Source organism: Leptonotus elevatus, chromosome 17 (assembly GCF_054856555.1).
Source record: "Leptonotus elevatus isolate MCC_2025b chromosome 17, RoL_Lele_1.0, whole genome shotgun sequence".
Lineage (NCBI taxonomy): Eukaryota > Metazoa > Chordata > Actinopteri > Syngnathiformes > Syngnathidae > Leptonotus > Leptonotus elevatus.
The window spans coordinates 5418166-5442599 of NC_141255.1; the positions used below are offsets into that span (position 1 = coordinate 5418166).

The following is a 24434-nucleotide window of genomic DNA, read 5'->3' on the forward strand; positions in this document are numbered from 1 at the left end:
GTAACATCAAGCTAAGTAAGTATTTTGAGGTTGAGTGGCTTCGTGGGTCATGGGAGGCCAATAAAGCCAGTGGTGACATCACAGTAAAAAGTTAAGGTGTCACAATTGGTGAATAAAGGTTCCTTTTATTTGTGTGAGACTATAAAGTACATCTATGAATGAAACCATAACATGTTATGAATATTATTGTTACCTTTCTTGCATTGCTAGCTGGCTAGCTAGCAACTAGCTAGCTAGTTGGTCTGGTGGCTATTCTTTTCATTGTGACTAAGGTACAGTATTTTTCCCCCTGACAATTCTTTGACTAAATTCTGACAATTCTTTGACAAGAAAAGACACAACACTCTCACGCAGCACTCAGTATCAGCTCCGGCGTATCGCAACACACGCACGCTAGACACATCTCGGAAAAACGCCAGTTCACACTACGTGCACGTTAGGACACACCGTGCTAAATAGATTGCCTGCACCTGATTTATTTAAATACAACAGATCCGAGGTCAAAGCGAACAACACAGGACGGTTTAAGGGAGAAGTTGGATATTTTTGTTGCGCAATACCACGTGCGCAGCAGTCTACATTTATTAGTTGGCTATCACATGACTAGCAAGAAGCACGACACTATGATCATAAGGTCAATCATCACTGATAAAGAAATCACCTGACTACTCGCGTGTGTGTGTGTTATGTTGTACACTGAACATGCATTCAGGTCACATTCAGGTGATTTTTGTGTGTCAGCCATGAGATTCCTGCAGGCTCAAACCAGTCAGACCGCAACTCACTCATGTATTTGTACGACTAACATAACACAGTGGTTCTTAACAGTTAAGAACCACTGAAAAAAAAAATATAATAAAAATAAAGAGCAATGATGATGACATTTCCGAATGAACAATACTGAGCTCTAAAAAAAATAAAAAAATAAAAATAAAAAAAATAAAAAAAAATAAAAAAAAGAACCACTGGGCTGACACATACAGTATTATACCACAATGAAAACAATAATAATTCTAGCAGACCTGGATAATCTGTGATCACCATTATTTTTTTATTCCAGCATCAAGTTTTAAAGTCAACACAAATGATTGATACATCATTATGACTGTTTGGGCACCGGCGGCAGGTTGAGTAGCCGGCAAACGCTGTTGCACTCCGGTCCGTGTTGCTCCCGCAGGAAAGAGGCAATACCGCCGTGGGCGAGGTTGGCCGGGCCGCGGGGGGTTCGAGTGGAGTGCATCTGGGGGTCGGTGAGGTAAGTCAGCCCTTTGCCATTGGCCGTCACCCACCCTGTGAGGACAAGCAAATGTATTTGTCATTTCTTAATTTCACACGTCCCGATTTCGGACACGCGTACCTTGCAAGTCCACGACGACGTCCTGGCAGTTGGAGTGCAGGTAGGTGAAATGTCCGAAGGCGAGGCCGTATTCGGTGGCAGGGAGGGTGTTGTTCTTCCTTTTGATGTTGTTGGTGAGTTTGACAAATTGGCCTCGCATGTAGGGCTCCACGGTGATGCAGCCCGTGATTATATCTCCATCTAAAATCTGCTCAACGGCACAGAGATGAGAACGCATCTTGTTTGGTGTTAAGTGGCAAATCCAGAAAATAAAAACTTTCTGGATCTGGATTTGCCACCTCTAGTTCCGCACTGTTAAAAAACAAAACTGTCATATAACAGAATATTACTTTTTATTTTACAGTCGTTTCCTGTATTTTAAAAATATCATTTAATTTACAAAAATAAACTCTGATTTCACATGTCAAATGTAAAATAATGTGAAATCATTGTAAATGTAAAAACACAATATTTCTGTTCTTTTAGAAATACATATATTGATTGTTAAAATAGTTTCACAAATGTATCGTAATTTAACAAATATTTGTCTGTTATTTAATGGAATAAAATGAACAAACAACAACATCCCATTTATATTTACTGAGAAATTTATAGTAAAAAATTGTAAATTGACCATTTCTATTATGTCCTAGATGGTAGTAGCGTTCATTGTATTAACATTTATTTTGAAAGGACATCTAATGAGATATAAGTAAAGGGAAAAACTTGAGAGGGTGAATAATACGCAAAGCGAACGATTGGACTTACGGATCCTGCCTCTAATGAGGCATCAGCAAACTACTTTAATTATTGGAAAAAAAACGGTGTTTTTATGAGCTTTCACAGTATTTTTGTGGCGCCCCAGCTGCCGCAAATTATCGTTGTTTTTTTTTTACAATAAAGTAATTTTCTGTTATTTCACAGTATCTTTCTGGCACCCCAGCTGCCGTAAAAATACAGATTTCTTTTTTTTGTAGGAGAAAGTAATTTTCAGTTATTTCACAGTATTTTTCCGTATTTTTATTTTATTTTTTTTTACCAGAAAGTAATTTTCTGTTATTTCACAGTATTTTTCTGGCACCCCCGCTGCCGATTTTTTTTCTTCAGATTTTCTTTTTTTCTTTTAATTGTTTTTTTTTTACAAGAAAGTATTTGATGTTATTTCACAGTATTTTTCTGGCGCCCCAGCTGCCGAAAATTACCGCTTTAAAAAATGACAACATATTTTTTTACAGTGTGGCGTTAGTACGGCTTACCAACAGCGCCTCTGAGGGCAGGAAGAACATCTGGGCCATGACCTCTTTGTCGTAGAGGCTTTTGTTGAATTCCGTCACATAATACTGGGCCGTCATTTGCCTCTCCACATCTCTCAGGTGAAACTGGATCTGCGTCGGTTTCCGGTAGTCCTTCCCGACGTAACTGCGTATTGGTGCAAAGTCAGAAACCATTGCTGAGGTTCCCACTGTTTTGTTTTCTCGGTGTACCTGCTCAGTCTTTCTTCCTGGTGTAAGAACTGGACCCAGATGGCGGTTCTGTGTGTGCCGTGCAAGCCCATTGACTCGCCGATATAGACACAGGTCTCCCTCGCGGTCCACAGTCCCGAGGCTTTGGAGAACTTTAAATGTAGAGCATCTGGCAGAGGTGATAGTAGTTGCCATCAGTGGTGCGGCGTGCACTGAGAAACATATGAAGTGCGGGCTTGAAGCTTACTGTGGACCGTCCCGTACGTCTCAAGTTTGAACTTGTCTTTGTCGCTGCTCAGTCTCTTCAGCAGACATTCGTGGCAAACCCCAGCCAGGAGGCTGCGGTAGTCCTCCTGGGACAAGGAGTACTGCCATGCTGGACCAACATGAGCCAGGGTGCTGCTTTTGAGGCAGCTGTTGCACCAAGGGTTCGAGGTTTGAGGACCAAGCATCAACTCCTCTGGTGTCCCGTGAGAATCTTCCGTAGAAGGTTCGGTGGTGCGACAACTCCCGGCATCTGCTTTAGGGTTCTCCGGCGATTTGGGCAGGTTTAAGAATTCCCACCCAGAAGCGGGGTCATACTCCGGATCGCTCGCGTCGCCGTCTTGCGTTCTCATGAGAAAGAAGCTCCCGCTTGACTCGGATGATTTGCTGCTCTGGCGACTTCCCGCATACTTGGATGATCTCGAGCCTGCGCAAATGTTTTCCCACGACGACTTGGAGCCAAAACTGTTGCTAAGAGAGCTTGATCTGAGAATCAGCTGGGATAAAGACTTCGGTAGTCCATCAGCTGATGGGTCTATTGGGTCATGGTCACCATCAGAGCCCGCTGTTGGTATATCAGCTTCTACTAATTCAAATTTGTCCGATCTTTGACTGGCACCGGAGGAGAAGTGGGTGGCGGGTCTTTGCGGTGTGTCAACGGCGCACCTCCCTGACCCAGAACTCGTCAAGGAGAGCTTCTTCCAGGAAGAGCCAAGGCTGTTTGCACTTGGCAGTCGAGAAACATCAGAGGATGCCTTGCTTGGAGCTTTACAGGCCTCTGTGCTGCATTCAGTGTTGAGAACATCCACCGTGGTCCCGAATGCCGTAATGCACGTCTTTGCCCCATCGACGTCCTCCTTCCCGACCTTACATTTGGCGTCGGCCGTCTTACAAAGCGACATGTGATACTTGTGAAATCTCTGCAGCGACCTGGAGAAGCCATCCAAAGTGAAGCCAACCCACGCGTCGTTCACGCCTCCGAAGCTATCAGGGATAAAAGAGCGGCTGTCGGAATTGACAAACGGCTCCACGCGCAACTCCAGCTTGACCCGAGCCACCAGTTGCGCGATTTCAGCGCAAAATCCGCCCCTGTCGCGGATGTCCGCGTGGCAGTAATCGTAAAAACGAGCCAAAGCCTCTTGGCAGGCCTCCGTCGCCCGCGTCGCGGCCGCCGAGGGTCCGTCGAGCCATTTGTGAGCGACGGCGAGCGAGTAAGCTGCCTTGATGAAAGTGTGCAGCTCCTGCTTGCTGGCGACCGCCTCGCCCGCCGCTTTGCTGAGGAGGCCCACTTCAAATGCCTCCTTGGCCTGTGAGAGGAAGAAGGTCCTCTTTGCGGGGGGGCACGCCATTGAGAAGCTGTACGACAACAGGCAGGTCCCTTGGGCTGTCTACAAGAGAACAAGGGGTAAGACTCGCCGGCCACGTCGTTAGATACACCATGTAACTCAAAACATACCACATTGGTCAGCACATAAAGTGACGTGTACTGGCTGTATACCACCGCCATTTTGGCTGCTTTGGCTGCCGACAGGAGACGATGGGTTGCGTCACCAAGCAAGGACTGCACGCAAAGATAAATACATAAAAATGGTACGGATTCTTTCAAGGGGAATTTAACTTTAAACATTTCTTGACAATAATATATTATATGGGACTTCACTCATCTAAAACATGACATTTGTATCCATCTCAGGGGGCGGCCATTTTGCCACTTGCTGTCGACTGAAGATGACATCACAGTTGCTCAGGGCTTAGGCAACGACCTATCCAACTAACACTTGCGAAATAACCAAAACTAAAATTCCAAAAATTATTTTTCGTCAACAAAATAAAATAAAAATGCTTTAAAAAAAACCTGAAACTACATTTTAAATTTACAAAACTAACTACAACTAACTATAATTATTGAAAATGTCCTTTGATTGATTTTAAACGTGATTTAAGTATATTTATTTCAAAATTTACAAGACGTTTGAAAGTGTGTCACACGGAAGTGACCTCATCGAGTAGCAGTCAATAGAAAAGTACTTTCAGATGACGTTGCTCCTCGGAGACAATTTTGCATGTTTGACTTTTGGCTCCAATGGCTCGCCTTGCCTGCTTTTTCATTTAACCAGCCGAAACTCAATTCTAGGTAAGTAATGCGTGAGCAACAGCAAGTGGCAAAATGGCTGCCTTCTAAATTTCGATATTGATCAGAACTGCTGGATTGTGTTGCGTAACTTATATTTGACTAACGCAATATTAACCAGAATACTGTATTTAGACTAGTGGGGCTGCATAGAACACATTAACTCATTCACTGCCATTAACGGCTATAGACGTCAAAAACTAATTTGAACAATTTCTATTTTTCCACTTTTGTTAATAAGAAATTAAATATTTTTAAAAAATATATTTTGTACATTTAGAACAGATATAAAATTCTTGATTGATCGTGATTTAATTATTGAAGTCATGTGATTAATTACAATAAAAAAAATATTCACCTGACACGATTTAAAAAAAAAGAAGAAAAGATTATAAAAAAATAGGGTCGTCAGGCGATTAAAAATGTTATCGTAATTAATCGCACGACTTCACTAGTTAACTCACGATTCATCACAAATTTTATATCTGTTCTAAATGTTCTATAAAAAAATTCTAGATTTTCACACTCTTGTTAACAAAAGTGGAAAAAAATGTTTAACTAACAGAAATAGTTCAAATGATTTTTTGACGTCTATAGCTGTCAATGGCAGTGAATGAGTTAATGTCAACAATTTATTTAAAAAAAAAATTGGGGGGGGGGGGTTGACTTCTCTTTTGAGATTAGTCAGGAGTTCCACTCACTAAATCAATGTCTGGGCTGGTCCTAAAAGCATGGAAGTCTTCATCATTCATGGACAGTAGGATGTTAGCTAGGATGCCAAGAGAAGTCCCGATACCCTGTGAGGTCAACACCAGTGAAGAAGTTAATTCAGGTGGCTTCTAAAACCCACAAAAAAAAAAAGCCACTTTCACCTTTTTATCTGGCTGAGGCAGCGCGTAGTAACCGACCAGAGAAGCCCAGATGAGCTGCGCGGCCTCCAGCCACAAGCCTGCGAGCACATTTAATGTACAGACGTGTCAAAACGACGAGTCACTCAATAGGTTAAAAAGAATCAGACCTAGTTTTTGCAAAACCATTCCACGAACTTGCAGGCTAACAGCCTGTACAAGAGCGCGCTCACTTTCCGAATGGTACACCCAACATCCTGTCAAAAGATAAGAAATGTGATTTATTCAGGTTACGGGGCGCTTGTTATAAGATGTTAAACGTGTGTTCACCTGTGGCCCCGCTATTGATAATGAGATGGCTCAGTATGTACTCAGCTTTCTGCAGTTTGCCTACAGGAGAGATGGCGATTGATTTCAATGTATTTGTTTACTCGTGCAGCCGCAGTCTCAGTCACCTGAATTCAGGTACACGCGGGCCTGTCGTACGACCAGCTGAGGGGCTACAGGGGCGCCTGGATAGCGCTTGTGAAGCAGCTTGCTGATCTTCAACAACTGCTCAGACTCGTCAGTCCAGTAGAGAAAGCGGTCCACCAAGAAAATCACAGCGAGCGCCACGTGCGCTTCCTGGGCCACGATGGCGGCCTCCAGGACAATCTGCCGATACAAACGTGAAAAGTAAAGGACCTGTCTCACTGGAGACTAAACATGTTCGATTTTTTTCTCCTGAGACTTCTCCAGAAGGTCTCTGCGTCCCAATGAGCGGCCGTCACCAGGAGTTGAGGTAGATGCTGGCCAATGAGCTCGCTCAAGTTGCTCTTGTCATCGGAGCTGATGTCCTGCTTGTACTGCCACTTTTCGGGCACAAAAGGCCACCTCATTTCCACGGCCTCCTGCAGAAGCGAAGCCAGCTCCACACATAGGATATCTGGAACATTAGGACAAGCGTGGAATCAGCGTCGGTCCTGTTGCAATAGCGCTCTCTTGTGTCAGACCTCTGACACTGCAGTAGTTGTGCATCTCGGCCTCAGTGAGTTGCGCGGAGCTTTTTGCTGCTGCCGTGAAGCATTTCTTCAGCAAACTTCCCACTTCCTGGCTGGTCATTCTTTTAAAAAATCAGTAAAGCCATCATATTGTAGTGTTACCGCTCGTACGGTCAAAGTCATTTATCTACATAAGTTAATGGAACACCTACCTTCCAGTAGGTTTCAAGTTTTCTTTCACTTTCTGGTTTAAGGGCGGAGACTTTAGCATGCTGCGTTCATGGAAATAGGAAATATGAATACGCATCACAAGGAGCGTTTGAAAAAACAAGTCAGCCTGCATTTAGACTTAAGGGCTTCTTTGCTTAGATATAAACGTATTTTTTTGTATTGCATTCATCTTTTATGACTTGATAAGCTAGACGGTGTCACGTGACGCACAAACACGCAGCGGCCGCTCGGCGTGGGGTGTTACCGTGACGCCACCAAGAGGCGGGACCGTGGAGCTGCAGTGCGAGCCGCACACAGCTGGAAGAGAAGACCTGGCATCATGCTGACCAGATAACTGCAACGACCGACACGCAGCCTGATGATAAATCGCCGCGTTTTGCACCTCAGGACAGCATGCAGTAAAATGGAACAATATTTGCTTCGGCAATTAAAACACACGCGCTGCTGGGACTTCTGATAAGTTGTCATTTCAAGCGCCATTTAAAAGACAATCGTTTTTCTCCCTTTTTTTTTTTTTTTTGGGAGGGGGGGACGCAAATGTTTCTGTTGGTATCAGTGTTCCAGCTGCATACGAAGGGCATGGGAACCGTCCTCCTCTAAAGGTAAGACAATATGAGGCTCTCAGCCCCCCCCCCCCCTTAACCTACTTAAGTCACTTTTGGCGATTTACTAAATTTGAGCAGCAACATCAGATACAGTGTGAAGAAATTGTGGGTGTATTCGGCACCTAATAAAGCAGCCTCGCTACATTAAACTCAACAACCCGTGGCGTGTTGCCACTGCTGCACAGAAGCACAACTGGCGATAAACACATCGACATTCCGCAAATACTCGAGAGGATGGAGGAATGCCTTATCCTAAAATAGACGCGATGTGCAAAAAAAGTGACTTGCTTATGTCTGGGAAGCCCTTTAAAGTTGTCATTTATTTGGCACGCGCCCTCATGGCCGCTGTGTGAAACGTGGCTGCAGGTGTCGTGACTCAGTGGTGATTTTTGAAGCATATTTGGGTGCCAGGCCTTGATGATTGCTTCCCTTGCAACATCTTTGTACGCGCGTGTGTTTTATTGGCGGCAGAGCAGTGGGATTTTAGGCACTAATCTGGAGTCTTAAAGTCTTAGCAGTTGTCAAGAGGCATAAAAAAAAAAGAAAAAAAAGAAGACCTTTTGAATTGTATTCATAAGATGCTCTTATTTCGGAGGATGATCAAAATGAGGCCATGTGTCATCGTGAACTGACAAAGATTAATAACCCAATCACAAATTGATTTAATTAAGCATTTCCATCGATGCAATCTCAATATCGTATGAATCGGTGCCATCTCCACTCTTCTTTTCTTCTTCCCCCGGTCGTGTGCTGCAGTGCAATTACTTCAGGCCACCTTTGATATTAATATCGCCTCCGGCTGAGCCCACGTTGCACTTATCAGGCGCTCGGGCTCTTAATTGGCTCCATTGTTGAAGACGCCAGGAAAATATTAGAGACGGATAGAAGGCACAATCAGCTCGTTTCTTGACCTTATGGGATCTCTCCCTTTTCATTTCGCCTTTTGTCCAAAGGGCACATGCTGTGGAATTGTTTAATCAACGCGCTCCGCCTCCTCACCGTCGACAAGGCGAAGGGGAAGGGTGGGAACTTGAGGAGCCACAAAAGCAAGCCATGGTCAAGAAAGATTAGCCTGATTGCTGGATGGTTTGGAATCGCACAGGCTTGAGTTCAGTGAATTCAAAAAAAAAAAAAAAAGTCTGACTGCTACTGATGCAAATGTAGGACGGCAGGCAATTCTGGAGTTTGTGGTCACCTCAGTTTATAATACTAGAAAACGAGAACTAGCTGGAGCTGGAACGACCTTTCAGGCTGTGAGCAGCTGGGCGGGGTGAAATGAAACCAAGAATTCAAACAAAACAAAATAGCCCAGAATGACTTAGAGAGCCAGATTCAATGTTCATTTAGTTCACCAGGAAACCCTAAACCAATGTTGTGAGTGTGAAAAAAACAGCCCTATTTTATTTTTCAATAAAGAAGGGTTCAATGAAATGAATGTGCATAGTCAACTGGTGAGGTTCAGTACCACCAATAAGCATAAGAACCCGTTTTATGTCGCTTTCTGTGCGACGACCAGAAAGAGGAGCCAAGCATAACCCGGCGAGGAAACAGAGAGCAACCGATATAAACAAAACAACCACTGGCCTGCTTTGCAATTCACCAGGGATCCATAACTCTTAATGGCTGTCAGAAAAAGGCAACGGCCAACATTTCCGCTCACATCTGTATGCGGAATTTGTGGATGCCAGCATAAACAGAAAGTGACTTTTATGGCTTCGGCGTTGCCGAGCAAGCAGAAGATGACCGAAATCTCGAAAGGAGTAAAACATAAAATAACAAACGTAAGTGCAATTGCATTTCACGTTTGTTCTTATACATACACGACTTCCAGAGCGGTCCGGGTTTCACAAAGGAAGTTGTGTGATCAAAAAGAGGAAGTGAGAACGCAAGTCTTTACATTGCATCCATTCTAAGTGTGTCAACACGCACACGCACACGCACACGCACACGACACACCTTTCCTGTGTTTGTTGTGGGGCAAACGGTCACATCTGGACAAAGGACAGAAGTTTGAACAGGAAGCGGAAAGCAAAAGTCTGACACGGTGATCCAATTTAGCAGCACATTGTCACAGGCTTCACACTTTGGATTTGTTAAATTTCCGATAAAGCCACCATTTTTTAAAATGCGCGATCAATGACCGCCCCTTACTTGGAAAGCCTGTACTGGCGGAATTCCAGTCGCACGTCCAAATTGAGCAGTAATACATTTAATAATAATGGGGTCAAGTTGCATTTTACAATTTTAAAAATGTGCAGAATTTCACAAGTTATTTCATGTTAAAGATTAGATAGCTCTTAATATGAAAATAATAATGCACTGAGCTGCTTACAAATGCAAGTATGCCATCTAGTGGCAGAAAAATGACCAACACAAATCAATATCACACTTATTGTTTTTTTTTACAGTACTTTTTTTTTAACTGAATTTTATGAATTATTATTAAAATACTGTATCAATGACTAAAAGATGCAGCCATATTTAATCGCTTGTCACCCCTAGTAATCATTAAAAATAATAATTTAATATTTCATAATAATAATAATAATAATAATAATAATAAAAATGAATACATGTTCTTGTCGACGCCAAAGCCAGTTAACAACCAGCCCGCTTCGTCCGCCCTCATTTGCTGCCTTTTTAAAGCCAGGTACAGCACTGAAGAGCGTCTTTGTCATCCAACACCTGCGAGAAGATCAACATCTGAATGCGAAGGTTCGGCTCGGAGGGACCTCAGGCAAATCAGTAGCCGCACACGTGAGCATGCATGGGCTCGAAGTATTTACTAGCATCGAAATGAGCCCATTATGGGGTGATCAATAGTGTCATCAATCAACGCTAGTTTCGATCTGTCTCGTGGAGCTAGTATGCCATTAGTTGGTGTCTTGGGGGTGGGGGGGGGGGGGGATAATACAAATGGATTTTAAAAGCATTTTGGGGTAAAAGCAGCAATCCAGAGCTGAAGTGACATTTTCCAGCCACGTCGCAGATGTTCGCACAGTCAGAACTGACCTGTCAAGCTCCGTTTCCTCCCCATCCCGTTGCTCTCTATAATCTGCCGGATCGAAGGGCTTGACTTGCCATCACCAGGCAACCACGCATGACATACCCCCCCCCCCCTCCATACCCCCCCACCCATCAATGTGTGCAACCTGACACAGCCGAAGAACAGCCACTAAGGAAAAGGGGGGCTTCGTTGAATGCGCTCATTTTTAGGACGATTTGTTCTGAATTGATGACAAATTACAGCTCCGATTTCCTGTCTTGAAAAGTTGTCACACCTTGGGAACATACCTGGCCGCAAAAAAAAAGAAGAAAAAAAAAGAATTTCCATCCATATGGGTTCTGTTAATTTTGTGTCTCTTATAGGACAATCAACTCCTTCCTTTAGCGATTTTCCCCGCATAGGCGCGTGCACGTGTGTGTACACGCGCGAGGCGCCGGGAGCCGCTGAAGCTTGTAATTGAGTGTGTGTGTCCGCCCACTGCTCTGCAGCAGAGATGGCACCGTGGAAGTCTTCATTGCGCCACACGCAAACACGGGTGCACAAGCCGGGAGGTGTCGTTGTTGTGACACCGAATGTATATTGAGGAGCGATGCCGTAGTTCTGGTTGCCATGGATACCTCATCGTGTCCGAGTAAGACATACCTGTACACGTTTCCCCCCCCCCAACAATCTGTTTGTTGGATGTAGAGTAGGGATAGTATTTGACAATATTTAACATTTCTACGACTATCGGCATCAGCCATTTTTTACAAATCTGAAGGCCGATAAAGCAATGGTATCGCCCTGAGCGGTGAATGTTTGTACATTTAGTGGGGTTTGTGTTTTCTTTAGGGTTTGTAACATGTTGCAAAAGGTTGCAATGGTGTTTACAGTTTGTCACAAACAGGTTTTCTTGTCACAAAGACATTTTGAAACGTGTTCTGACAAATTTTCACTCTTTGCCAACATATTTGGAAACCTTTGGCGAACTCTGACGAGAACCCCCAAATTTGCTAGCTATCTTACGAGATCCATTTAACCCAGAAATCATTTTATTTAACTTTTTATGTATTTAACATTTTGCTTAACTTTACGTAAGAGATGCTGCTTTCTGCTTTTGTTAAAATTAACCCCTTAAGACCCCTATTTTTTTCTGCTGGACATTTTTTTTTTTTCACATAAGAACAACATGGAATTTGTTTTTAGGGGTTGTCTCATGTTTTTATTTGTTATAATGGAAGCCATGATAATATGGCTGTAATGTGTTGCAAACTTACCAAAAACTTATATGTAACATTTTTAACGTGAATATCATGCAAATCAACTTGCGGTTGTGATTGGTTAGCGAGGATCCAATCATGTACCAGAAGTGATGACATCATCCAAAGCATCATCTATTGGTCCGAATTGGGTTAAAAACGAAAATAAGTGAAAGTCTAACATTTCAGTTATGGTGAAATTTTGGAAAAATATTTACTTTTTTGTTAGAATTTTAAAACAAAAGATGTCTATTTGCTGTATGTTGAAATGAAAAGAAAACATAAAAAATGTTGAAAAATTGAAAAGTTGTTTTAACAAACATGCTTGATTTATTTTTTATTTTTTTTAACTTTGATGCTATATATTATTCTACTGGAAAAGAATATTGGCTCCAAATATCGGTTATCAGCCTTCTTGCCTGCTAATAATCGGTATCGATATTGACCCTGAAAAACAAACAAACACTATATCACTAATTATAGAGGTGCCAAATCCAGGTCCAGGACATAATTGAAACTCTTTTTGTGTATAGTGCAAGACCGTACGGGAAGCTCCGGGAAGGAACCGCAGCGGGGACAGTTATGGAGCCCACCACGTGTGAGCAATCGACCACAGTGGACGACTTGGTGGAGTCGTGCATCCGAGCTTTCGGTTTGTCATTTTATCCATTATTTTTTACTGGCTTTCTTTGTGAACATGTTAAACATTCCACTCTTGTTGTTGTTGTTTTTTTTTTTTGTAGATGAAAAGGGGGTGTTGGTGGACCCTTCCCCGGTGCGCATGTTCCTCATGATGCACCCTTGGTACATCCCTTCGACTGACATGGCTGCCAAGTTGGTGCACAAGTATCCTTAAAATGTGATTTGAAGTGGTATCGAAATCTTCGAAGCTTAAATGGTGGAAGGTTTCTCCTCGACTCTTCTCGTAGATCTCAAGAGGATGATTGCACAGCGGAGCGTCGAAGCCGAATATGCCACCTCGTCAAGTAATGAACAGTCTTTCATTCACACAGATCAGCTTTTGCAAAAGAGTCACACGGCGTTTACACTCGACAGATATTGGATCTCCGAATTTCCCGCCGAGTTCGATCTGAACCCGGAGCTGGCCGAGCAGATGAAGGGCTTTAAAGACCTCCTCAGCACAGAGGGCAACGAGCGCCAGAGCCAACTCATTGACATCGAGAGCGTGTAAGCCTCCAAAAGTTCTCTCCGTCCGTCGGCTTTCTTTTATTATCCTCGGCTCGTAAACGCTCGTAAAAAAATTTGGCGCCACCTCAGCAGCCCTTTAACTCATTCACCGCCATTGACGGCTATAGATTTAAAAAATTCACTTTATTTCTATAAATGTAAATTTTTTCCCCACTTTTGTTAACAAAATTATGAAAACCTAGAAACAAATGTTTTATTGTACATTTAGAACAGATATAAAGTTAACTAGAGAAGTCATCCGATTAATTATGATTAAAAATTTTAATCGCCGGATGCCCCTCATTTTTTATCTTTTTTTTTTTTTAAGATTATTAAAAAAATAAAAAATAAAGAAAAGATAAAAAAATAAAAAAAAACTTATACATTTTTTAAAAATAGAAATGATTATTGAAAATTAAAAAAATTATAATTAAAATATTTTTTTTAAAGAAAAGATGATAAAAAAAATTCAAATAATTAAAAACATAATTTTTTTTTAATTACAATTATTAAAAAAAATAAGAAAATATATATATTTTAAAAGAACAGATTATTAAAAATTGTAAAAAATAATTAAAATACATATATTTTTAAATATTAATAAAAAAATATATAAAATTAAAAAAAAATTGAAAATATCTAGAGTCAAGCGATTGAAATTTGTTATCGTAAATAATTGCATGATTTCACTAGTTAACTCACGATTAATCACACATTTTATATCTGTTCTAGATGTACAATAAAATAAAAAATCTAGGTTTTCATACTTTTGTTAACAAAAGTGGAAAAAAATGTTAAACTAATCAAAATAGTTCAAATGAATTTTGACGTCTATAACCATCAATGGCAGTGAATGAGTTAACGGCCCTGAAGGACGAGCTTGGAGCAGATGTTGCAGATTGACAACAGCAGCAAGCAACAATTATACGCCGTTTCTCTAGCCTTTCTGCATCCATCTTATTGTTTACTTCCCATCTTTTGCCTTTGCATGAAATCCTTGTCGTTGCCCTTAAGGCCGTCTTACGAATGGAAGCGTCAAGTGACTCAGCGTGTCCCGTCCATCTCCAAAAAGAGGAAAATGTCTTTGCTCTTTGACCACCTTGACTCGTGCGAACTGGCCGAGCACCTGACCTACTTGGAGTACAAATCCTTCTGCAAGATTTTGGTCAGTCGCGCCGCCGCCGCCGTGAGGTAGAATTCAGCAATGAGCCTCGGATTGATTTCAATTGTTGTTTTTTAGTTTCAGGACTACCACAGCTTTGTGATGCACGGCTGCACGGTGGACAACCCCGTGCTGGAACGCTTCATCACGCTCTTTAATAGCGTCTCTCAGTGGATTCAGCTCATGGTGCTCAGTAAACCAACGGCGCCTCAGAGAGCCTCGGTCATCTCGCACTTTATCAGAGTTGCACAGGTCTGTCTTTGCCTTGACTTGGCCGTTCTTTCATTTACCAGTACTTCTTTTGTAAACACATCTTAAATCATGAGTCATCTTCTAGTCAGGGACGCCAGCTATCTATCTCTGTTCCACTTTACTGCCTTATATGGTGCTCGTTATAAGAGGGAACCTCGTTATCCTTTCAACTTTGCTTTAAATCATATTGTTCCAGCTGATGCTATCACTTCCTTTGTTCTATTCATAGATATAAACACCAAGATGACGGCAATGTTGCTCAGGGCTTAGGCAATGACCAATCACAGCTCACCTGTTTTCTGAAGCTGAGCTGTGATTGGTTGTTACCTGAGACCTAAGTAGCAATGATGTCATCTACAGTCGACAGCAAGTGGCAAAAATAGCCGCCCCCTGAGACGGATAAAAACGGCTGGATTTTGCTGCTTAACTCATTCACTGCCATTGACGGCTATGGACGTCAAAAATTCATTTGAACTATTTTTTATTAGTTTAACATCAAGAGTATGAAAACCTAGAATTTTTTTTATTGTACATTTAGAACAGATATAACATTTATGATTAATCGTGAGTTAACTAGGGAAGTCATGCAATTAATCACTATTAGAAACTTAAATCGCCTGGCCCCCTTTTAAAAATAATATTTTTTAGTAAATTGCGTCAGGCGATTACATTTTTTAATTATAATTAATCGCACGACTTCAATTGTTCCCCCCCCCCCCTTTTTTTTGAGAGATGATGACATGTCGAATCGGTAAAATTACCGAATGAACAATACTGAGCTCTCTCTCTCTCTCTCTCCAAAAAAAAAGAAGAAAAAAGACTTCAATTATTAACTCACGATTAATCTTACATTTTATTCTGTTCTAAATGTAAAATAAAATAAAAAATTCTATTTTTTCATACTCTTGTTAACAAAGGTGGAATTGTTTCTAAATGACTAGAAATAGTTTAAATTAATTTTTGACGTCTTTAGCCGTCAATGGCAGTGAATGAGTTCAATCATATTCCACAAATATAATATTAATCAGAATTCCCATGTTTAGACGAGTGAGGTCACATAAATGTTTAAGGTTGACTTCCACTTTAAAATGGAACTTTCTGGGGTAGTAGTTGCTCAGCACACACCGGACTGCCTCCTGTCTGCTGATTGCAAACAGGCGACCTGAATGAGACCATGCCCCTCGGGCGGCCCTCCCACACAGCTGCGACCGGATCGATATTTTCAGGGTGACGCCACACAGGCTGAAGGGCATCACGGGTCCCCCGCGGAGGGCCATTCACAACTCGTTTCAACTTCTATGCCATCCGGTTAAAGCACTGGCTGTGCATAACCTTCTGTGCTTAACCATTGTTTACGTTTGCTCTTCAACAGAAACTCCTGCAGCTTCAGAACTTCAACACGCTGATGGCGGTGGTGGGCGGCCTGAGCAACAGCTCCATTTCACGCCTCAAAGACACACAGGCGCACGTCAGCGCCGAAACGAATAAGGTGACCAGAGATTTGCCGGTTGTTTGATAGGCCTCACTCGATTGGGTACACAGTAAAAGTCTGTAAATAAAAATTTCCTCTACAGTTGGAAAATTAAAAATGAATAAATAAATAAAAGTCACTCAAGGGTTGAGGAACAAGCACACAACTTCAGTCAATCTTAGTATGTCAGCTGGAATCCTCGTAACTCTAAGATGTTTTTTGGTTTCCTTTTGGATATAAGCAAACAGTAGAAGTGGCATAGCTCAGGTGGTAGAGTGGTAATCTCCCAAACTGAAGGTCGTGAGTTCGTTCCTCAACCCTTGTGTAACTTCTATTTTTTTTTTTTTTAATTAACTACACAATAAATTCTGTAGAGTAAATTTGACTGTTTAGAGTGGGACCTCAGTTTTAGAGTAATATTTACACTTGGAAGAGAGTAAAATAAAGAATTGAAAATAAATTAATAATAAAAAGTCGCTCATTGAGGAACGAACTCATGACCTTCAGCTTGGGAGACAGCCGATCTACTCCCTGAGCCACGCAGCTTCTGCTGTGTGTTAGGTGGAATCTTTGTAACCTTTTAACCTTGTAATCTTTGTAAGACCGAAAACATAGTTTTGGTGTCCTCTTGGATGGAAACAAACAGTAGGGAAGGGCATAGCTTAGGTGGTAGTATGGCAGCCTTCCAAACTGAAGGTCGCGAGTTTGTTCCTCAACCCTTGAGTGACTTTTATTTTATTATCAATTCTTTATTTTACTCTCTTCCAAGTGTAAATATTACTCTAAAACTGAATCTATTTGGTCCCACTCTAATTAGAGTCAAATTTACTCCAATTAGAGAATTTACTGTGTACAATTTAGTCGTAATCTCTTCTTGCAAAATTGAAAAGTCTTTTAATAGGTTTTTTTTTCATGGCATAGACACATTCTCTCATACACACTAAAATACTTTGAGTAAGATTTACTCTGAAGATTTTACTCTCTTCCAAGTGTAAATTTTACTTTGTGGGACCAATAGACTCCCAATAGCTTTCCCCAAATGTATGTGTTTGTCACCGCTTTCAATCGCCATCCGACCTTTTCCAGGTTTTTAACAGTCTCATCGAGCTGGTGACGTCGTGCGGCAACTACAGCCAGTACCGAAAACGCTTCTGTGAAAGCTCCGGCTTTCGCTTTCCCATCCTGGGCGTGCACCTGAAGGATCTGATCGCCGTGCACGTGGCGCTGCCGGACTGGACTGACAAGGAGAAGACGCGGGTCAACTTGGCCAAAACCCAACAGCTTTACGTCATCCTGCAGGAGCTGGCGATGATACAGAACACGCCACCCAATGTGGACGCCAACACGGACCTCCTGAACCTGTTGACAGTGAGTGGGTGCTGGGTGGACGTTGGATAAAAAGCCGCCATTTGCTTGAATCGGGTTGTAATGAGCAGAAATGTGCACAGGTATCTCTGGATCAGTATCATACAGAGGAAGAGATCTACCAGATGTCTTTGCAGAGGGAACCTCGCAAGTCAACGGTAACAAATGACACTTCTGTGCTGGATTTCACTTTCCTTTCTTTTCTTTGATCCTTCCTCGGGTCTCCTGACAACCTCACGACTCTAGCTGGATTCGGTTTAGGTGAACGGTATGGGATTTTTAATAGGTTTTAGGTAAAATAATGAGTTCACATGCACACATGCACATACTCTGAAACATACAAAATAAAAATAAAATAATACAAAATAAATAAAAAAGAGAGCAATGATGATGACATGTCAAATCGGTAAAATTACCGAATGAGCTCTCTTATAATAAAAAAAAGAAGACACTTCTACTCGTAGAGTGTGGAAAATTGACGGCAATGTTTGTGTCTGCAGCAGAACTCCAATCCCGCTCCAGCTCCAGACGCCAAGTCCGGCGTGATCGACGAGTGGGCTGTGTCGGTGAAGCCCAACGCTGACCCAACAGTCATTAAGAAGCACATCGAGAAGATGGTGGAGGTAATGACAACTCGTGGATCATTTAAATCTCCTTTGCTCGTCAAATCAAGCCATCCAACCCCCGTCGCTCCGCGCAGTCTGTCTTCAAGAACTTCGACACGGACGGCGACGGCCACATATCCAGGGATGAATTTGAGGCCATCAGGAACAACTTTCCCTACCTCAGCAAGTTCGGAGAACTGGACAAGAACCAGTGAGGGCCGTTCGTCCGTTCGCAGGCGTAAAAGCGAGCTGCGCTAATCCGAGCGGGCGTCCCGTGCACTTCCCGTCCACAGGGACGGCAAAATCAGCCGAGAGGAGATGATCGACTACTTCATGAGGGCCAGCTCGCTTCTCAACTGCAAGATGGGCTTCATCCACACCTTCGCCGAGGCCACCTACGTCAAGCCCACCTTCTGCGAGCACTGCGCCGGCTTTGTAAGTTATCATTGATTACTTTCTATCTTTGCTAGCATCTGTGCTTCTGAATTCATTCTTCTCCATTCATAAAATAATCTTTTTTTCTGCGCTCATCTGCTGCCAGGTTAGCCCCAATTTTTCTAATCCACAACCTGGGAAAGAAAGATAATTGTGTGTGTGTGTGTGTGTGTGCGCGTGTGTGTGTGTGTGTGTGTGTGGCCCTTGACATTTCCCGTAGATGTGAGTGGGCTCTAACAAGAGCATTGTATTATAAAAGGGCATATTTTGAATTTGGCATGCAAACGGCAGAAGGAGAATGCGGTTCTCAAAACAGAAGCGGGGCGAGATAAGGACTCAAGTACGTGTCAGCGACACATCCTCCTCCTCTGCGAGCTTTCCTCTCGGCCGAACAGCGATAATGATTTTGACGTCTGCGTGTCCGCATGACGTCACGCGCGACCACTTTCAGTCGAGATGGATGCCATGTAACGCGGCAGTGCAATTCTACACCCCCTAAAAATACACGCAATGAAATTAGAAGCACAAGAGAGGGTGAGCGGAAGCAATTGAGGGGACCTTCTTATCATCTGTCTGCATGTTGTAAAAAAAACAAACAAAAAAAAAAAAAAAATTCAGGAAGCGTCGGAACAAAATGGCACTTCATTGAGAGGAAAAGATAAAAGACGTTAAAAAAAGAAAGAAGAGAATTGTATTGTCTCATGGTGTGCAGACAGTAAAGGTCAGCGAGTGTGAACCCTCCTCACTTTGTTGCCCACTGTGTGTGTTTATGCGTCGGTGTGTGAAGAGGTCAGGATATTTTCTGCCTCCTCAGATGTTCCGGGGGCCGCCGTGTGTGATCTCGCTTTCATGTCATTGTTCCCCCCGCCGTGTGCACACCGACACCTCCCCCACCGGCATCCCCTCTTGATGTCGTCCACCTCCGTCCTCACGTCGCGCTCCAGTTTTTTTGCAATCTCGGATTCATTCAGAATGTCACTGATCCTTCAACGCAGTTCCCTCAACTGTCAGGGTGGAACGTGAGGGAAACCATAGGGAAAACGGTTAGCAGACAACCTTTGACTTGATGGGACCATTTCAAGATCTACTACACATCACATCTAAAAGCTAACAGGATCCAATACAAGAACTTTGTCTGTGCTATGATAATATTCGGCCTTGAGAGAGATCGCAAACTTTAACCATCTATATCTTCTTCTTCTTTGAAGATATGGGGCTTCTACAAGCAGGGCTACAAGTGCAAAGGTAAGGCAGTCAAAGCCAAGAGCTAAGATTGACAAAATATACACCCATACACATTGCCTGGTTGCTATATCTCAAGGAAACATGATCAAATTAACTCATTCACTGCCATTGACGGTTATAAACGTCAAAACATAATTTTAACTATTCCTTTTTTCTTTTCTTTTCTTTTTTTTCTGAGAGAGCTCAGTATTGTTCATTCGGTATTTTTACCGATTCGACATGTCATCATCATTGCGCTCTCTTTTTTTAAAATTATTATTATTTTATTTTTATTTTTATTTTGTGTGTGAGTGTGTACTCATAAGTTCACATAAAACCGATTAAAAATCCTATACCGTTCACCTAAACCGAATACTTCAGAATCCAGCTCGAGTCGTAAGGTTGTCAGGAGACCCGAGGAAGGATCAAAGAAAAGAAAGGAAAGTGAAATCCAGCACTGACCAGACATTACCTACTACCCACCGGGTTACCAACCAGTCTTTCACCAAATCCAGAAATTTTAACTATTTCTATTAGTTTAACATTTTTTTCTACTTTTGTTAACAAGAGTGTGAAAACCTAGATTTTTTAAATTGTACATTTAGAACAAATATAAAATTTGTGATTAATCGTGAGTTAACTATTGAAGTAAGAAAAAAAAATAATTATCGCCTGACGCCCCTAATTTTGAATAATCATCTCGTTAGGCGATTACATTTTTTAATTGTAATTAATCGCATGACTTCACTAGTTAACACATTTTACTTATTTATTTATTATACTATTATGTTTAAAAAAAAGTGGATTTTTTTTTAAACTAATAGAAATAGTTGAAATGAATTTTTGATGTTTTATAGCCGTCAATGGCAGTGAATGAGTTAATCAGAGAAGTCGAAAGGCCATTAATCACAATTTTTATCGTTTGACCGCACTCAGATCTGTCGTACCATCAACCATCTTATTTGGGCAGATATCGCCCCACTTGTTACATCCAGAAACTTGAGCACACACGGAAAATAATGATTTTCAATTAACACACGAAGGACATGTTCAAATGTCCATCCCCATCATTCAGACTCCCCCTGGTTTGCAGAATTGTTGTCAGGCCCAGTTGGCCTCGCCGTGTGTTTGTGCGAGTGCTCTTGTGTCTGCATGGCGTGTAGCAGCAACTTCCTACCTTTGCCGCTCGACCCTCTGTCTGACCCTCTCTCTCCACCCCGCCCCTCGTCTTCCTGGCATGCTTCCACTCGCCGCCGCCGCCGCCGCCTCTCCTTGCCTCTCCTCCGAACGGCCCATCCGGCGCTGCTCCTCCGAAACCTCTCCCTGCCGCCGTCCCTCCCCTCCGCGGACTCAGCCTGCGGGGTCAACTGCCACAAGGCCTGCCGGAGCCGCCTGGCCGTCGAGTGCCGGAAGAGAACCAAGAGCATCAGCCACGAGACGCCGCCGGCTCTCCAGGCCAGATCCTACAGCTTCCCGCCACCTGCCAATCCTCCATCTAACCTCCAGAACACCGGTAAGAACCTCCGCCATTGCCTTTCCTGATCAGGTTCATGATCAAGCCTATTCTAGAGGATTTAGGGTAACGAGCAGAGACTCCAAATTCGATTTTTTTCAAGCGTTTTTCATGAAATGTACAATAAAAAACCGATTTGAGTGATCTGTCAACAAATCCTCCTTAGTTAGCTAATTACCGACGATGAGACATGAGACACGACTTTTGGCCATTGGCTTATTCAAACGAAGTCGCCACTCTTACGGAAAGACCTCGCCGTGCTTAAGTGGAATTCGTCTGCTGCGTCCCTTTCATGTCCTAGCGCTTTAGTCTCCCTCTCAGCATATGGTGCATTTGGAAGATGTAGTCCTAAAAACAATGGCGATTCATTTGCAATGGAAATGTAATTGGCCCACTGCAGTGATGCCACCAACACACAGACGCGACGCGTTTTTTTTTTTTTCATCTGATGCCTTCCTCTGGCATCCGCCAGCTGGCGGCTTTTAAGTCGACGGGTTAAGCGCCGCTGCCGGGCCGCCACAACAAAGTGACAAGATAAACACACGAAAGCTCCACAATTCATTGGCTTTTTTTAAAAATTTTTTTACCCACATTGGATAGACCAAGCAACCTCATGTTTCCGCTGTGTCTTTGTTTTATCCAGTAATCGCCGAGGAGGAGCTAGAGGCGGTGCAAGAAGGCGTGTTTGATGTTCACCTATAACAGGTGAGGAGATGAATTCACCATTGTTTGATTCAATATGACAAACTGTCAAACACAGCCATTTAGAATGAAAACACTGGCAAGCAACTTGGAGAAGACGATGAAGCTCAATTAACACTGACGTCACTCACTAGGCCACACCCCTTTAAAAGTACACATGAATCACCCAGTTTATTTCTTTATATTATATTACAAAACTACGGAAGCGTATTGTATTCACTTGTAAAAATAAATCCTCTTTTTCTGACGAATTTTTTGGGGGAGTTTGTTTTTGTGTGTATTTTTCATTTATTTTTGTTTTTCTGAATATTTTTTCCTGTCATACATTTTTGTCCCATATAACGGGGGGGGGGGGGGGGGTGAATTCCAAAATTCTATAAAAGCAGGAGGAAAAACTACTCTAAAAAAGATTCAGAAAAACAGAAAAAAAATATTCTGACAAACAGAGCACCAGCTTCTGTTTTTCGGAGTATTCAAATTTTTCTTCTTTTTTTTTACCTCTGAACTCCAAGTCACTTGTTGCAGACTCTCTAATGGCGGACACTTTCTTGCGTGCAATACGCTTCCGTAGAAACATAACTGTTAGCTTACTAAAATAATGCCGATCGATTGACCTGTTCGAATACTTACCTTAACTGAGCCTGCAGTAAGTGATATAGTTGGAGGTATGTGGGAAAGTGTCCACCATTAGCGAGTCTGCAACAAGTCACTTGGAGTTCAGAGGTAAAAAAAAAAAAAAATTTGAATACTCCGAAAAACAGAAGCTGGTGCTCTGTTTGTCAGAATAATTTTTTTCTGTTTTTCTGAGTAACCGGTAACCCCCTCTGTCTTTCTGAATATTTGTTTTTTGTGTGTAATTTTTCCTCCTGTTTCGCTGAATATTCCCCCGTTTTCTTAAATGTTTTTATAACAGAAAAAAATATTCAGAAAAACTGAAAAAAAAAAACACACAAAAACAAAGCTCCCCCCAAGAATTTGTCAGAAAAACAGGAGTTTTTTTTCTCTTTTCTTTCAAGTGAAAGCAATAAGCTTCCGTACAAAACAATGCAATTTTTCTTAATTTAAACACATTTTTGGAGGTTTAGAAATGAGCATTACTATATTATGTTTCACATTTGATAAAGCTCTTAAATAGCATGACCCTGAATTTGCTTAATTTTGAAGTTAGTGTCTCATTCCTTTTCAGGCACGTTGAAGTAAGGAGCTTTCAGCTCCCCAAAAGCTCGGAGACAAAACTCACTGCTGCCACACAGTGGCGGCACACTGCTCCTGCAACACTTGCAAACAGCACTTCTACTGGCCTGCCTCGACATGCCAGTGTTAGTGGAATATAAGTACAAAATGTCTGCGTTGGGGCTTGTGCAAGTGTGTGTGGCCCATGAACAACGTTATATTTGCGTCATGTGTACCCAGTGCTTGTAGCGGTGCAGTGATTCACTTCCTTGCAGAAAAAAAAAAAAAAAAACTTTTTCTGGAGAACCACCTTTGATGCAACTTGTATGTTGCAATGTCTTTGTTGTTGAACGGCAAATGATCATTTTTGGTGGGAAGCGCGCAAAAAAAATTCATCAAAGAAGCGTATTTTGTTTTCCCGCAGAGAGAGAGACGCTCTCAGCCGACGAGTGCCATATTGTGAACATCTGGTATGCTGTTTCCTGTGTGAATAGCTTAAAAAGCTGCTGCTGCTGCCTTGATGAAGAATGTTTGTAATGAGTATTTCTGTTCATTTATCTTCCATTGCAAGCGACTCGAGTCAACTTCTTCTTTCTCTCTTTTTCTTTTGGCGTTCCTCTCCTTGTCTGTGCAACACTGCTTGTCAACTGCCTGTTAGTGCAGATGAATAAAAAGGAATGCTGATGTCATAATGATCTGAAGCACAGGTTGGTTTTCATCAAGCACTATATATATATATATATATATAAATATATAAAATTATGTATTAGTAAAAAGATTAATGACGGATGTTGTAAAGCTGCCTCTGACCTAATACTCGCTTTGATTGATCTCCTTTGTACTTGTAAGTATGCGGCCACCCCCAACTAGCACATCCAGCATCTCTTTTAGCTTGTTGATTGATAGACCCCCCCCCTCCCCTCCCCATTCAGCTGCATCAAGGCCCTCCTCGCGCCACTGCCGCTCACAGCCTGCAGAGTGATATTGATCCAGAAAAAAAAAAAGAAAAGATTCTGAAATGAGGGAAATTGAATAGTGTGGCAGCTAATTACGCCCCGATGACAGCAGGATGGAAATAACCTCACATTGTTAGCTGCCTCTCGCTGAGACCTTGATTGCGAGGAAAGGAAAGATTTAGGCCCTCATGGCGCAAATGCACTTGAGCAAATATGTCGTTTGCCCGCTGAACAGTTGGTGGTGGAATATTACAAGTAAATTTGCTATTTATGCTGCCTATATTG

General features: G+C 42.2%; 2 protein-coding genes across 6 annotated transcripts in view; one reads left to right on the top strand and one right to left on the bottom strand.

The window, feature by feature from the left end:
- Positions 1–7270, bottom strand: part of alpk1 (alpha-kinase 1) — a 9239-nt gene extending 1969 nt beyond the window's left edge. Inside the window, exons 1-14 of the mRNA XM_086059165.1 lie at positions 7235–7270; positions 7035–7144; positions 6813–6967; positions 6498–6696; positions 6373–6432; positions 6213–6299; positions 6067–6143; positions 5896–5991; positions 4520–4624; positions 3047–4451; positions 2821–2968; positions 2593–2755; positions 1358–1544; positions 1145–1290 (exon numbers count right to left, since the gene is read on the bottom strand). Coding sequence (XP_085915291.1) covers positions 1145–1290; positions 1358–1544; positions 2593–2755; positions 2821–2968; positions 3047–4451; positions 4520–4624; positions 5896–5991; positions 6067–6143; positions 6213–6299; positions 6373–6432; positions 6498–6696; positions 6813–6967; positions 7035–7143 — 2937 coding nt within the window. The 5' untranslated portion in view covers position 7144; positions 7235–7270. The remainder of the gene's footprint in view (positions 1–1144; positions 1291–1357; positions 1545–2592; positions 2756–2820; positions 2969–3046; positions 4452–4519; positions 4625–5895; positions 5992–6066; positions 6144–6212; positions 6300–6372; positions 6433–6497; positions 6697–6812; positions 6968–7034; positions 7145–7234) is intronic.
- A 233-nt stretch (positions 7271–7503) lies between these two features.
- LOC147159440 (RAS guanyl-releasing protein 2) lies at positions 7504–23885 on the top strand. 5 transcript variants are annotated; one of them, XM_086059159.1, is made up of 17 exons: positions 7504–7855; positions 12637–12755; positions 12847–12949; positions 13033–13089; positions 13160–13291; positions 14306–14456; positions 14532–14705; positions 16078–16194; positions 17263–17544; positions 17625–17699; positions 18042–18164; positions 18242–18357; positions 18440–18581; positions 19790–19826; positions 20881–21318; positions 21962–22023; positions 23207–23885. In XM_086059159.1, exons 2-16 carry the CDS (start codon positions 12686–12688, stop codon positions 22018–22020), a joined length of 2076 nt encoding a protein of 691 aa, XP_085915285.1. In that variant the 5' UTR covers positions 7504–7855; positions 12637–12685; the 3' UTR covers positions 22021–22023; positions 23207–23885. The 5 variants fall into 5 exon arrangements, with proteins under 5 accessions (XP_085915285.1, XP_085915287.1, XP_085915286.1 ...); XM_086059161.1 differs by having other exon boundaries at positions 20899–21318; XM_086059160.1 differs by having other exon boundaries at positions 18045–18164.
- Positions 23886–24434: the final 549 nt, after the last annotated feature.